Source organism: Leuresthes tenuis, unplaced genomic scaffold, assembly GCF_036924035.1.
Source record: "Leuresthes tenuis unplaced genomic scaffold, fLeuTen1.0.hap1 SCAF_18, whole genome shotgun sequence".
In the NCBI taxonomy this organism is placed as follows: domain Eukaryota; kingdom Metazoa; phylum Chordata; class Actinopteri; order Atheriniformes; family Atherinopsidae; genus Leuresthes; species Leuresthes tenuis.
In genome coordinates, this window is record NW_027325372.1 from 3,214,474 (window position 1) to 3,227,410 (window position 12,937).

Sequence of the window (12,937 nt, forward strand, 5' to 3'; positions counted from 1 at the left end):
TGTGTAGATTACTAACCTGTTTAGTCTACACTTCTGTCTGAGTGTCATCCAGTTTCACGATGAGCAGGACACAGACTAATGCTGGGCTCACAGCAAGCGATTTCCACAGTCCCAGACTAAAAACTGAGTCTTTAGGAGTCTAACTGGAGTCTCGGCGCGTTCCCGTGATCTCGATCGTTAAGTTTAAGGCGGTAATCTGCAGTCTGCGACCGCATTTCATACCAGACTCTCCCTCGTCTTGGGCTCATATCAAACGCGTTTAATATTGTCGCAGAAACACAACCAACAACCAATAGATGAGCTCTGACAGCATCAGAAACAGGAAAGCAGACAGTCAATAACAAACATGTCGGCGGACGTAGAAGAACGAGCGACCAGCAGGTGAAAATGGACCATATTCTGTGGCGTTTTCTCTTCTTTTTGTTGGGTTTTTCACTACAAACCACTGCACAGACCAGAGCAGCTGCAGCTAAAAGCTGCTTCTCCTCCATTTTTGTAAAACTTCTGCTGAGCATGATGGGAAAAAGATCTAGTTGCAGTCTTGTAAATAGTGACCCTACAAGATTCAGTCTTTTTAAAATCTTTAATCTGTGGCTAATCTGGGACTAAAAACTCTTAACACTAGTCTTTAGATGTGACCTGATAGTCTTTCAGAGTCTTTTCAAAGTCTTCTGGTGTGTGGGGAGCACGACTAAATACAAATTAAATACAAACTTATAGAAGTGGCTCAATAGATAAATGAATATGCTCATAAATAACGTAAGAACTGTACCGAGGCAACAATAAAGAGATTAAAAGTGAAATCTATTCATATTTTTACTTGTATTTATCTTTTTAACACTGACATCATCACTTGTTTCTCTAAAATTGCTTCTGTCCCAACTTTTTTGGAACTTTTTCAACCTGAAATGCAAAAAAAACATTGTATTTTAACAAATTAAATGAGGAAATATCTTTAATGAGTTAATTCCACCCGGACACAAGTAAAAAGCAGGAATCAGTTTGTTTCTTTTTGTTTTAATCTTCCGTAACGTCACGACTGTTTCTGATTGGCAGATGTAAAAGAGCGAGTTCGGGAGGTTTCCTGGCAGCACCTGTGGGCTGACTCAGCTTGTCAGAGCTGTTTGTTCAGAGATCATTCGGCTCTGACGGCAGCAGGTAGCGGCCGGATTGATGTTGGCGCTGCCACAAAACACCCAGAGACACTCAGGTCTGCTGAGTGAAACCACCTCCACGCCTGCTTTATAAACACCAGCAGAGCTGCTGCTTCCTCGAACAGGTGCTGCTAAATCTGAGAGTCACTGTGAAGCAACAGAAGAAAAACATGTGCTGAAACAATCATTCATGCAGTTTCCACACAGCTGTGAGTTTATTCTCGTATGTCCTGTCCTTCAACTAAATTAAATAAATAGATTTATTGAGGAATAAGCACCATGTGATCGTGTAACAAATCGATTTCATTAGATTTATAAAGTGATCGCAAAGTGCTTCCTGTTAACTTCACATCAATTAATGTGAAGAGATGAAAGATATAAATACAGCTGGTATGTATCAAAATTAGATTTATTGAGGTCATCCGGATGAAGACAAAAGGGGCAAAATTATCTACTTAAAGGAGACAAATTCTGCCCTTTTTTAAAAAACAATTTTTATGGGTCTTATTGGGATGTATGAGACAGGTTTTGGTAAAAAAAAAAAATCTGTTGGTTTAAGCACAGTGGCTCTCTGTCTCAGTCTGTTTTCACAGCTGTCTGTTTACAGTCTGTTTTCAAGTGCTCAGCTCCACCCTTTCGATGAGATCAGCAGCTACTCATTCCTCCCCAGCGTGTTAGCAGCAGATGCTAGCAAACAGTCCTTTCTGGGTAACTCGTAGTAATGCATGTGTACCGTTAATACTGCGTTTAAACATTTTGGATATATTAACCTCATTAAGGAATTGTACCTGGAGACCTACATCTTTATCAGAAACATGCCGATAATGTAACGCTAACACACCCAGAGCGGTACACGGCGTTCAATGTAGCAGCGAGAGTGAGGAGAGGACCGGTGTTGTGTTGGAAACACACCTTAAACACAGCTGCAGGTTGTCTGAGTTACAGAACGGAACCGTTCAGCTAGAAAGCTTCAGCTAACAAAGTAATGTGGGAACAATAATGTTCATCTTTCAGAAAGGAACAGCAGTAACTCCTTAGAAGTTGGTGTACGCCATCTTCATTAGCTAAGCTGTTAGCGTTAGCTGCTGCTAAAGGAAAAAATAAATCAATAAATAAACCATGAGGAGTTATTTCTCAGATGCTTCCATTTCCCTGCTCTGAAGTTCAGGCTCTGAGAGCTGGAACTGATCCCTCTTTGTGGCTCAGTTCCTTCAGTCCAGCGTTGAACTGGACCAAGTTGTTAAAACAGTGGGATGAAAAGTGTTTGCTGCACATTCACAGTCTTTAGCTAACTCTGCTGGAACATTAGCCTCAGATATAGTTTATCCACTGGGCTCTTATATCCTCTGAGGCTGCTGCTGGATGGAAGATGCATGCTCCTCAGTACAGCTGACAGCAGAACATTTCCACCAGAAGCTGGCTTCATCCGCCCAGCAGGGTGGATGTGAGTGGGCGGGGCTTAGCAGAGGAGGCGGAGCCAACTTTAGGTGTTATTTTAGAAATTAAAATCAGAACGACTCCTTAAATAAGGAACTTTCAAACAAAGAGGAGCTGAAATAAATACCAGGGTTGTGTTTTTGGGGCCTTCAGACACTGATATCTGCTCCTAGGAACAGGAAGAAGCTATTTAATGTCCCCTTTAGTAAATACTAATGTAATATTCTTAATTATGATTTAGTGAAATATTTCATTTACTTAAACCTATTACAGTTAAATCTCTTTTTCATTTTGATTCGATCTTTTCATCTCTTTGGATTAGATTTGCCCAGTTAATCAGAGTCACTGTGTGAGTGGGTTTGACCTCATGTTTCTGGAAACATCCTGCACCTCCACTGCTTGTTCTGTGCTCACTCAGGCGTGAAGGCTATTGTGATAACATTACATTTTACATAATCTGTACAATGTGTTCACACTGACCCCAATTTCCATTCAGACATCAGCTGGAATGTGAAAACTGAATATATCACTTGTACCAACAGAGTTTACAGTCACATCACAGTTTACAGAAGGAGTTTAAATCAGAAAAGCGTGTCACATGCGCTCTTTTTGGCCTGAAATGCTCGTTTTTCTTGGAGGAAAGTAACATTAGTGCTTGGGAAAGATGCAGAAAAAGAGGGAGAAAAGGGGGAAACACAAGCAGCTCTGTGAACAGATGAGTTTTGGATTCACACTGTGGAGGATAAAGAGAGACGCTGCTGTCCTGACTGGACTCTGTTATTCAGCCTCTCTGTGCTGCTCCGCCTGAGACTGAATATCAATGAAACGGACCAACAGCTGCTGGTTTGATTAAGCTCGATCGCTGTATTTACATAATGAGTTACAGTTTGAAGTTAGAAACCTTTCCGACCGGGTTAGACGGGAAGTTGCTGTGTTGCCTCCGTGGGGAGAAACCCAACCTCTGTTAAAGGAACGTCAGAAAGCTGCATCAGACCCGAGAGCACAACATTAATTACATGAAACTGGCACATATTTATAGACGTTACGCAGAATTAGTGGCGTCTGTGCTCCATTTAAACGAGCCGGCAGATTCGTTTGAGTTTATCCTAAAACAAAGTTATTGGTCTTTAATGTGTGATTAAAGGCACTGAATCTGCTGAATATGATGCATCCCAGGCTGTGCATTAACCAGGAAATGATTTCTGCTACACTACTACACCACGGTCCTGATCCAGCCCTCATTTCTTTTTGTTTTCCTTGTCTTTCCAAAGGTCTTTCAAAGTTTTTCTTTGGACATTTTCTGCTTTTTCTCTCATTTTCAGTCCTTGTGAAGCCACTTAATGCTGACCTATGAATCATTCAAGCACAAAAAACAAACCTAACTCAATTATTTCCAAGCAAAACCATTGAATGTGTTTCTAATTTGTGTAACTGCGCATTTCTCTGTGTACTGAGTGCGTTTCATACTGAAAGGTTAAAAAAAAAGGATATTTTTAGTTATCATTTGCACATCAAAACGAAACCTGAGGATTCAGATCAGATTGTGTGTGTGTGTGTGTGTGTGTGTGAGGCGGAGATAATTCATGCACGTGACTATCAGGACCCCAAAACGTCTGTGCCTGCATGTAACTTAGGCGTCCGTCGTCCCGCCTGCTGCTTTTACTTCCACATTTCTTTCTCTGCAGGCAGCTTGAAAGGAAGCCTCGGCCCAAAGCCCATGCTGTTACCCTGTTGCCGTGGTGACGCGGTCTCCTCTGTTTCTATGGTTATAAAAGGCGAGGACAAACAATGACGGCGGGGGTGAGGGAAGCTGACACTGGATATAAAAGGAGGGGAGGGAACAAATAGTGAAAGCGAGAGTGTTCGAATTTTAATTTGGAGCAGAAGAAAAGCGGAGGGAGTTTGTACATTAAAAGAAGGAGTGAAGAAGAGGAGTGAATGATCGAGTGAGTGTAGAAAGTAAAGAGAGGAGAGAAATGGAGCCGGACAAAGAGGGGGGGAGGAGGGCAAGGTTCAAAGAGGAGGAGGAGAAAAGGATGACTTTTAAATATGACCGAGAGGGAGGTCAAAGAAGAGAAAGAGAAAGGGAGGGTTAACAGAAAGAGAAATGAAGACTCAAGAAGAGAAACGGGTTGAAAAGAAAGAAATCAAATGAACTCAACTGCAGTGTGTAAAGAAAGAAAAACTGTGGAGGCAAAAGGAGAAAAGGGTGAGAAGAGGAGGGAGCTGGACGAATGGAGCAACCGAAAAAATACAAAACTTCCATCTGAGTTTGAAAGAATCGTTAAAGTGAACAATCTGCCCCCAAAACAGGGTTTCCTCCTTCAGAAGTGCCCCCAAAACAGGGTTTCCTCCTTCAGAAGTGCCCCCAAAACAGGGTTTCCTCCTTCAGAAGTGCCCCCAAAACAGGGTTTCCTCCTTCAGAAGTGCCCCCAAAACAGGGTTTCCTCCTTCAGAAGTGCCCCCAAAACAGGGTTTTCTCCTTCAGAAGTGCCCCCAAAACAGGGTTTCCTCCTTCAGAAGTGAGATCATTATCGTTTTCTTTGCTATTCCCGTAACTCAAGAAAGAAACAAACCAGGGAAAATGATCTAAAAGCACTTCAGAACGTTTTGGACTTTATTGGGTCAGATGATTTTAGAGTTATCTCTCACCTTTTAGACGTCAGGCGTTTTCTGGACGGCAGCAGCTGTTGTCAGCATTAATGGATGCCTGACAGATGTGTGAGTTTCCGACATCGGCTCTATGTACCTGGAGTAAATAACAGAATCTCAGTTTCTGTTTGGAGGAAAGTTTTCGCTTCACCTCGTGGGCTCGACTCAGTTTCTGGGTGTTGTTTCTTTGCATGCTGAAGTTTTTGTTTTAACTTTAAAAATGTTCCCTGGCACTGGTTTATAAAAGTGTTTCTGAGTGCAGGGTGTGATTTCCATCTTTACTTCTGACAGAAATATCCTTTTATCCAGTCACGTCACTGACGTTTTACCAATAAACCTGGTTAGTTTTAAATGTTTCACACCAGGGATGTCCAAAGTCGGTCCTCGAGGGCCGCTGTCCTGCAGGTTTTAGATGTTTTTCTGCTCTTCAAAAGATTGAACAAGCCTGCTGTTGATGCATTGATCTGAATCAGGTGTGTTAAAGCAGGGAAACATTTAAAATCTGCAGGACCAGATGTGGACATCCCTGTTCTACACGGTCAAAGTGAGCTTGGATTCAGCATTTCTGTCTTTGCACGATTTTCATATTAATGTAGAATTCAAATGATTAGATTAGTATTTAATTGAATAATCCGACTTTTTTAAAACCAGCTGTTTTACTTGAATTAAAGGGGAACTCCGGTATTTTTAAACCTGGACCTTATTTCTGGCATGAAATACGTTCATCTACTCACTGAGAACAGTTTGGTGAAAGTCGGCGTCCTTCTGAAGATATTTAGATAACTGGAGATCCATATAACGGAGTGAACGGGGCTTAGAGGATGCAGCCTCTAAATAAGGCATTATCTGTCTTTATTTCACCAATACTTTAAGAAGAATGAATGAATGAACGTGTGCTATAGCTCTGTTAGCTCATAGCTGCTCATTCACTCCAGTAAGAACGTCCATCTTACTCAAAATCGTCGTTCACATTGTCAAAATCTGATAAATATCCTGCCATGTTGCACAAAACTATCAGCAGCAAACTCTGTGTGAAGTTAGCCGACTGTCACAGAGCACGGAGTGAATAAACTGTGCTGCAGGGGGGCGTGTGGATGAAGTGGTCCCAGTAGAGTGCCTGTGTAGAAATCCCTCCGTTAGCTCTCCTATAGCTGCAAGTAGCCACATAACAGCAGCTATGAGCTAACAGAGCTATAGCACACGTTCATTCATTCATTCTTCTTAAAGTATTGGTGAAATAAAGACAGAAGCTGGAGCTCCGCCTCTTTTATTCTTTAATTTAAAAGTATTTGAATCTAATTCAACCCCCTGATCCGCTCCTGAGCCAAATTAGATGCAGTAAAATGGTTCACATGACATCAACTCGTCCTCTTTTTCTTTTTTAAAGAGTTTGACTTTGTTATTTGTTGGTTTTCAGACGCCAGGCTGATTATTTGCATTCACATGCTTCGTTCACACGTTTTAACCACCATAAAGTCAGATTTCTGTAATCTGTGCTTGACATTGTTGCCGTTTGTGAAAGTCAAAGCTTCGGAGCGGAGGTCTGAGCTGAAGTTCATGTGGCAAAGTAACTAATCCAAGTCACACACCGACTCACAAAAGCTTGGATTCATTCTCCTGCGTGTGGCACGCTGAGCTATACTGGACTGCAAGTCAAACAAAAATGCAGGCGTGGATAATCTGTTTGATGGTGGAGATATGGTTAATTTTTTTTTCTTTTTCTACGTGTTGCAGTTGGGCAGAGCTTCCAGTGAAAGTATACAGTGTGTTGAAGCTGAAGTCAGAGGAGTGTCTCTGCTGAGATGTCGTCATGCTGATGAGTTCAGGACTGGATGTGCTTTTGGCTCGTGAAGCACATTCATTCTGCAGCTGGACTCACACACACACACACATCAGTACACAAGCGTGTGTGTGTACTCATAACACAGTGCGTCTGTTTCTATCAGCCACGCTTTGTTCCTTTTTACTACTTTTGTTTCTACCTGCAGGAGGCGCTATAGATGAGGATGAAGACTGTAAAACATTCCCAGCGAGTCCTTTTTGTTCTTCATGTTAAACATGTTAGTTTGTGGTGTTCCTGCTGTTTGTTCTCATCGGTTCTCGTGTTGTTTTTATCAGCTGAAGAAAATGTTTCTACGCTGTTAAAGAAGAAACGTCAGAACAACAGAGCTCACAGAATAATAACTAATCATCTGAAGCATGTGGATCAAATCTTTCTGAGTGAGAGACGGAGGAAAGAAAAATTAAAAGAAAACTGGACTCATTTCTCTGAGATGAAGCTGTTTTATTGAAGAAAGTCAAATATTTTCTGCTCTGAACATGAACTCTGAACTGTGTGCTGTTACAGGAAAACTGCCTCAGTTATACCCTCACATCAGTTTGACATTTTCTCCGTCAGATTTCACACAAACACTGAAATGAAGACAAAAGAAAACACTTTGTTCACTCCTTCAAAGTGGTATTTGCTGTGAAAATCTTCACTGGTTCTCACATTAAAGCTGATGAAGGATCTCCTGATTCCTGCTGATCCTGGAAATGACCGTTTCTGAACACCTCAGAACAGACTTCCTCATATGTTGGTTGATTTAGAAAACAGCAACAACTTTTGATCTCTGAAACTAATCAAAGTCAGTGTAGCTACAGAATAATTTTACATTTACAAAGTGATGAGATGTGAACAGAGTCTGTGATAAAGGAAGGTCTGCTGATCTCTCTGTTGGGCTCCATGAAGTGGAAGAGAAACAACAACATACAGACGCATCAACACAAGCATCCAACTAATATTTAGAGCTCAGAGAAGTTTAGATTTTCATGTGGAGAAACATTTCTGTGAATAAAACTCATCATTAGCAGTGATATCCTCCATGGCTGCACAAACACAGGAAAAAGCAGCAAATAAACAGCAGAACAGCAGCGGAGAGACATCACAGCAAAGAGCTGACAGGATACCTTTATTCCACTTTACACAACTCTGCTGTGGATCCATAAGAATAATAATAATAAAACCCAATCCCAGCATAGAGTGGCTGAGTGAATGTGGTCTGGACTCTGTGGAGCAGAGTCATGGTTCCAGAGACGCTGTAGAAGGACAGAATACCTGCTCTGTGATCCAGGTACACTCCGACTCTGGAGGACCGAGGAACAGAGATGGAGGTTGAGATGTTGTTGTACCAAAATGTAAAACTGTTTGGGTCACAATATAATGACCAAGATTTGTCATTACATCCAAATCCACATTCATCCCCACTTCCTGCTCTGCTGATGTTCTTGTATGCGACTGATACACCAACAACTCCTAACCCTCCCATCTCCACCTCCCAGTAACTACGTCCAGTCAGACTCTCTCTGCTCAGGACCTGCTGATATACAGTGAATCTGTCTGGATGAGCAGAATAAGACTGAAGTTGATTCATTACTGTCACTTTTCTGTTCCCCTCTGACAGTAACAGCTGTCTGTTTACTGTGTTTGGATCCAGTTTGATTTCACATGAATACTTTAAGAATCCAGCTCTGCTCTCAGGTTCAGGTTCTGACAGTAAAACATCCACCTCAGTGCCTCTCAGTGAGATGTTGGTCCATTCCTCTCTCAGGATGTCCTGCAGTTTCTCTCTGAGCTCTGACACAGCTGCTGTCACAGCCTCAAAGTGCCTCAGAGGACGGATCTTGATGCTGGATGAGGGTGTAGACTCCCTGAGTGCTGACACTGAGAGGCAGTTCTGTAGAAACTGGGTGTGATCCTCTGTGTGTGAGAGCTGCTGCAGCTCAGCATCTTTCCTCTTCAGCTCAGTGATCTCCTGCTCCAGCTTCTCCTGAAGCTCTTTGACTCGACTCACTTCAGTTTCCTGCTGGGATCTGATCTGCTGCTTCACCTCAGAGCTTCTTTTCTGGAGGAGACGGATCAGCTCAGTGAAGATCTTCTCACTGTGCTCCACTGTTTTATCAGCAGACTGATTGATGGCCTCCACCTCCTGCTGAAGCAGCTTCACATCTTTCTCTCGGTCCTGGACTCTCTGCTGGATTTGTTGCCGACTCCCCTCCAGCTCTCTCTGCCTCTCAGTCCTTTCTGCTGCAGCTGACACTGTGTCGTGGCCTTTATGTTCATCCACAGAGCAGAGATAACAGATAGACTTCTGATCAGTGCGGCAGAACATCTTCTTCACCTCACCGTGAAGAGAGCAGATGTTCTCCTGGAGGTTCTTGGAGGGCTCCACCAGCTTGTGTTTCCTTAATGGAGGTGAATCATAATGAGGCTGAAGGTGATTCTCACAGTAAGAGGCCAGACAGGCTAAACAGGACTTGATGGCTTTCAGTTTTCTTCCAGAGCAGACATCACAGGCCACATCTTCGGGTCCAGCATAGCAGTGATCAGCAGGAGCAGCTTGGAGTCCAGTCTTCTTCAGCTGCTCCACTAAATCAGCTAACATGGTGTTTTTCCCCAGGACAGGCCTCGGTATGAATGTCTGCCTGCACTGAGGGCAGCTGTGGATTCCCTTCTGATCCTCTCCATCCCAGAAGCCTTTAATACAGTTCCTGCAGTAGCTGTGTCCACAGTGAAGAGTCACCGGATCCTTCAGCAGATCCAGACAGATCGAACAAGAGAAGCTTTCTCGGTCCAGCTGAGCTCCTTTCTGCGCCATTTCTCCTCTCAGATCAGCGACTCAGTGAGTTTCACTTCCTGAAAGCTGAAACTAGTCTGAGCTCTTATCAACAAATCATGTGTCAGAGAACAGAACCGGTCAGTTCACCAGGTGCTGGTTACACCGTCATCAGCCTGCAGATCTGAAGGGGAGGGAACAAGGAAACATGTGGGCAGAGCGGAGCTGTGAGAGCAGGAAGTGTGTTGAAGCTGTTTCACACCAGTCTTCATGGTTAAAATACGGGTTGATTCTTCTTTTAATCCCTTTGGAAAGAAGTTTAGCTTCACTTTCACAATGAATCATTGTGTTAAAGCTCCAGTTCCTCGTCGGCTTCTTTCTTCACAGAACTTTAAATGAAGCAGACGAGCTTCTCCTGAAATAATGGAATCAGTTGCTGCACATAAATCAAACACGTTGCTGCTTTGGATCCTAAATTCGACATAAATGCAGCTAAATGAGTTTTGAGCCTGAAAAATCAGGAAGAACATTTAGAAACACTTTGAGCCTCTGATTAATATCATCCTTTTACTTTGGTGCTAATGCACCAAGTGGCAACACATTCTTAACATGTACTTGTAGGTTTTCCTCCTAAGAATGAAGATTAAAATCATATCCTGACCAAACACACGTCAGACCTAAATGTATGTTTATATGAAGGCTGATTTTCACATGACATCCTATTTTCTGTCTGTCAAACTGTGTTTTCTTTGCTGTTTTTCATAGATGCAGCTAAAGAAATGGGAACAAATGATGTGTCTTTGTGACAGGCTGCTGGTAACAAAGTGCCTAAAGATCCAGTTTAAAATGGCTTCTTTGCTAAGTTGTCTGTTCTGTGTCGACACAACACTGGTTCATCCCTTGAGTTAGGAGCCTTTTTTCTGCTTGAATGATTCATAGGTCAGAGTTAAGTAGCTTAACAAAGAAAAAAGGACTGAAAATGAGTGAAGAAGCAGGAAATATCCATAGAAAAACTCTGAAAGACCTTCAGAAAGCTGGAGAACTGTTGCTCAGACTACTTTAAAACATAAGGACTGTACTTGGTAGTATGACTCGGCATGATTTTCTATCCCCAAGGTTTTTGTTTGCCCTTCCATTGGAGTGTGTTTAATGTGCTGTGTTGTGATCCTGTAATAAGGGAGTCGGCAGAGTGAGAAGGCACAAACAAACATAATTAACACTGGATGAGTTATTCCTAATTATCTACGCTAAGATAATTAATGATACTATCTTTGTGCAATCATCAAAAGCAAAAGAGACATGTTTAAACGCTAAGAACAAGATCATTAGTATTTTTAATGTAAAAAATTATTTCCTTTGTCAGACATTACTTTTGATCAAACTGGTGGCGTGTTGAGCTTTCTGCTGCCTTGGGAACTTTCTGTTTCATGCTGTAAACATGACATATTTCTGCAGCGAGGAGGCCGCCACTGTAGCTTGTTGCTGATGGAGGATTAGGATGAAGGCTGAGAGGGATCGAGGTGTAAGAAATGATAAAATGTTCGGTCCAGATCGGTTTCATTTGTGTCTCCTTCAGCTTTCTGCTTCGTGTGTCTGCATGTTAAAGGTGATGACGTACAGATAGCGCCAGATCTGCTCCAGCAGCAGCGAGATGCACTTGAAAGGAGAAAATATATGTACTAAAAGGGTTTTCTTCTTGTTTGTTTACACAGAAAAGTCTGGGAGGCTGGTTCATAGTCAGAGAGTTCATAGATGTGATACATTAAGACATTCTGATGATAAGAAAGTTGAAGATTCTCACTTGATTTCAAACAGACTTCAGCAAATCTTGTAGAGTTTCCTCTCAAACCAAAATTATTCATCTAACTACAAGGTTGAGGTTAGTTTTCACTGAAAAAAACACAAATGTCAGATCCCCAACGGACTGGACCTACAAGGAGATGCACTGATTTGACAGTTGTCTGCCTTTTGAAGGCATCGGTGCGTCTTTTATTTGTATTTCAATCCAATATTGACGTCTCCCTTCCACATCTGCCTTGACATTTCCTGAACTTTCTTCTCTGTGGACAGATAAATACACGTTTCAGCCAGAAGCTGCACGAACATGACATTGTGCTTCACTTTAAGGTTATCTTTATGTGTCTTTATGGGATTAAAATACATAATCTCCAAACTGTCTGACTGAGGCTGCTTTATGGGTGCTGACCTCAGGATGGTCACATGCTGAGATTATCCACCGATGGCTGTGGTTTCACCCAGCAGGACAACACAGACTTATTGGCAGAATGAACCTAAATCATATACATCACTGGAGTTAAGCACAGAGTAGGAGGCGTGCAGGTTTTTTAATAAATTGAACGTGCAGCCTGCTCTGCAACAGCGTTCCCTTATGTGTGTTGAGGACAAGAAGAGGTTTAATTAGGCTCTGATAACTAAATCACTCTGTGGGTTTATAGACCTGCTAACAAAGATTTTACTTGGATTTGAAAGTCTGCCATGGCTCTCTGTAATGTGGATAAAATGAGCCATTAGATGGCAGTGTGCTCCATTAATTTGGCTCATCCTCCTCCAAAACATCCCTCCATACTGACACAAAGTTGAGCAAACTCCAGTTGTTAAGAATAACTGGAGCATTACAGGAAAATAGTTAGCTTTGCTTTGCATAAAAAGCGAGTTCATGTTTATCAAGTTATCTGTGGGGCGAACCAATGGCCAACAGGGGTCCATTGGTTAACATTATTTTCTTGAAAGTAAATAAAATACATGAAACAAGGACACAAATGTCTACAAGTCAACAACTAATGGCAAAAAAAATGCCCAAAATTGTCTAAAAGAGATGCAAATTACTATAAGAGAGACACAAAGACTAAAAAGAGATGGAAAAAGCAGCTGACAGAGATATGGAACTATCAAAAATGAGATACAAACAATTTCCAACAAAAACAGATCAACTACAGGCCTAAATTTAAACCAAAAACACGCTTACTAACATAAGAGAGGCAAAATTATACTAAGAAATTCAAAATGCCCACCAAGTGAAAATGCAAAACGATCAAAAAGAGATACAAAATAACCAGAATTAAATACAAACCACTGCAA

At 41.9% G+C, this 12,937-nt stretch overlaps 2 protein-coding genes across 13 annotated transcripts in view; one reads left to right on the forward strand and one right to left on the reverse strand.

Moving 5' to 3' along the window:
* LOC140275544 (tripartite motif-containing protein 16-like) overlaps positions 1–9,948 on the reverse strand; it is a 292,422-nt gene extending 282,474 nt beyond the window's left edge. Inside the window, exon 1 of the mRNA XM_072371056.1 lies at positions 8,011–9,948. Within this exon, the coding sequence (XP_072227157.1) occupies positions 8,195–9,880 (1,686 nt within the window). The 5' untranslated portion in view covers positions 9,881–9,948 and the 3' untranslated portion in view covers positions 8,011–8,194. The remainder of the gene's footprint in view (positions 1–8,010) is intronic.
* macf1a (microtubule actin crosslinking factor 1a) overlaps positions 1–12,937 on the forward strand; it is a 224,883-nt gene that overhangs the window by 14,194 nt on the left and 197,752 nt on the right. The gene's annotated exons all lie outside the window — the stretch shown is intronic.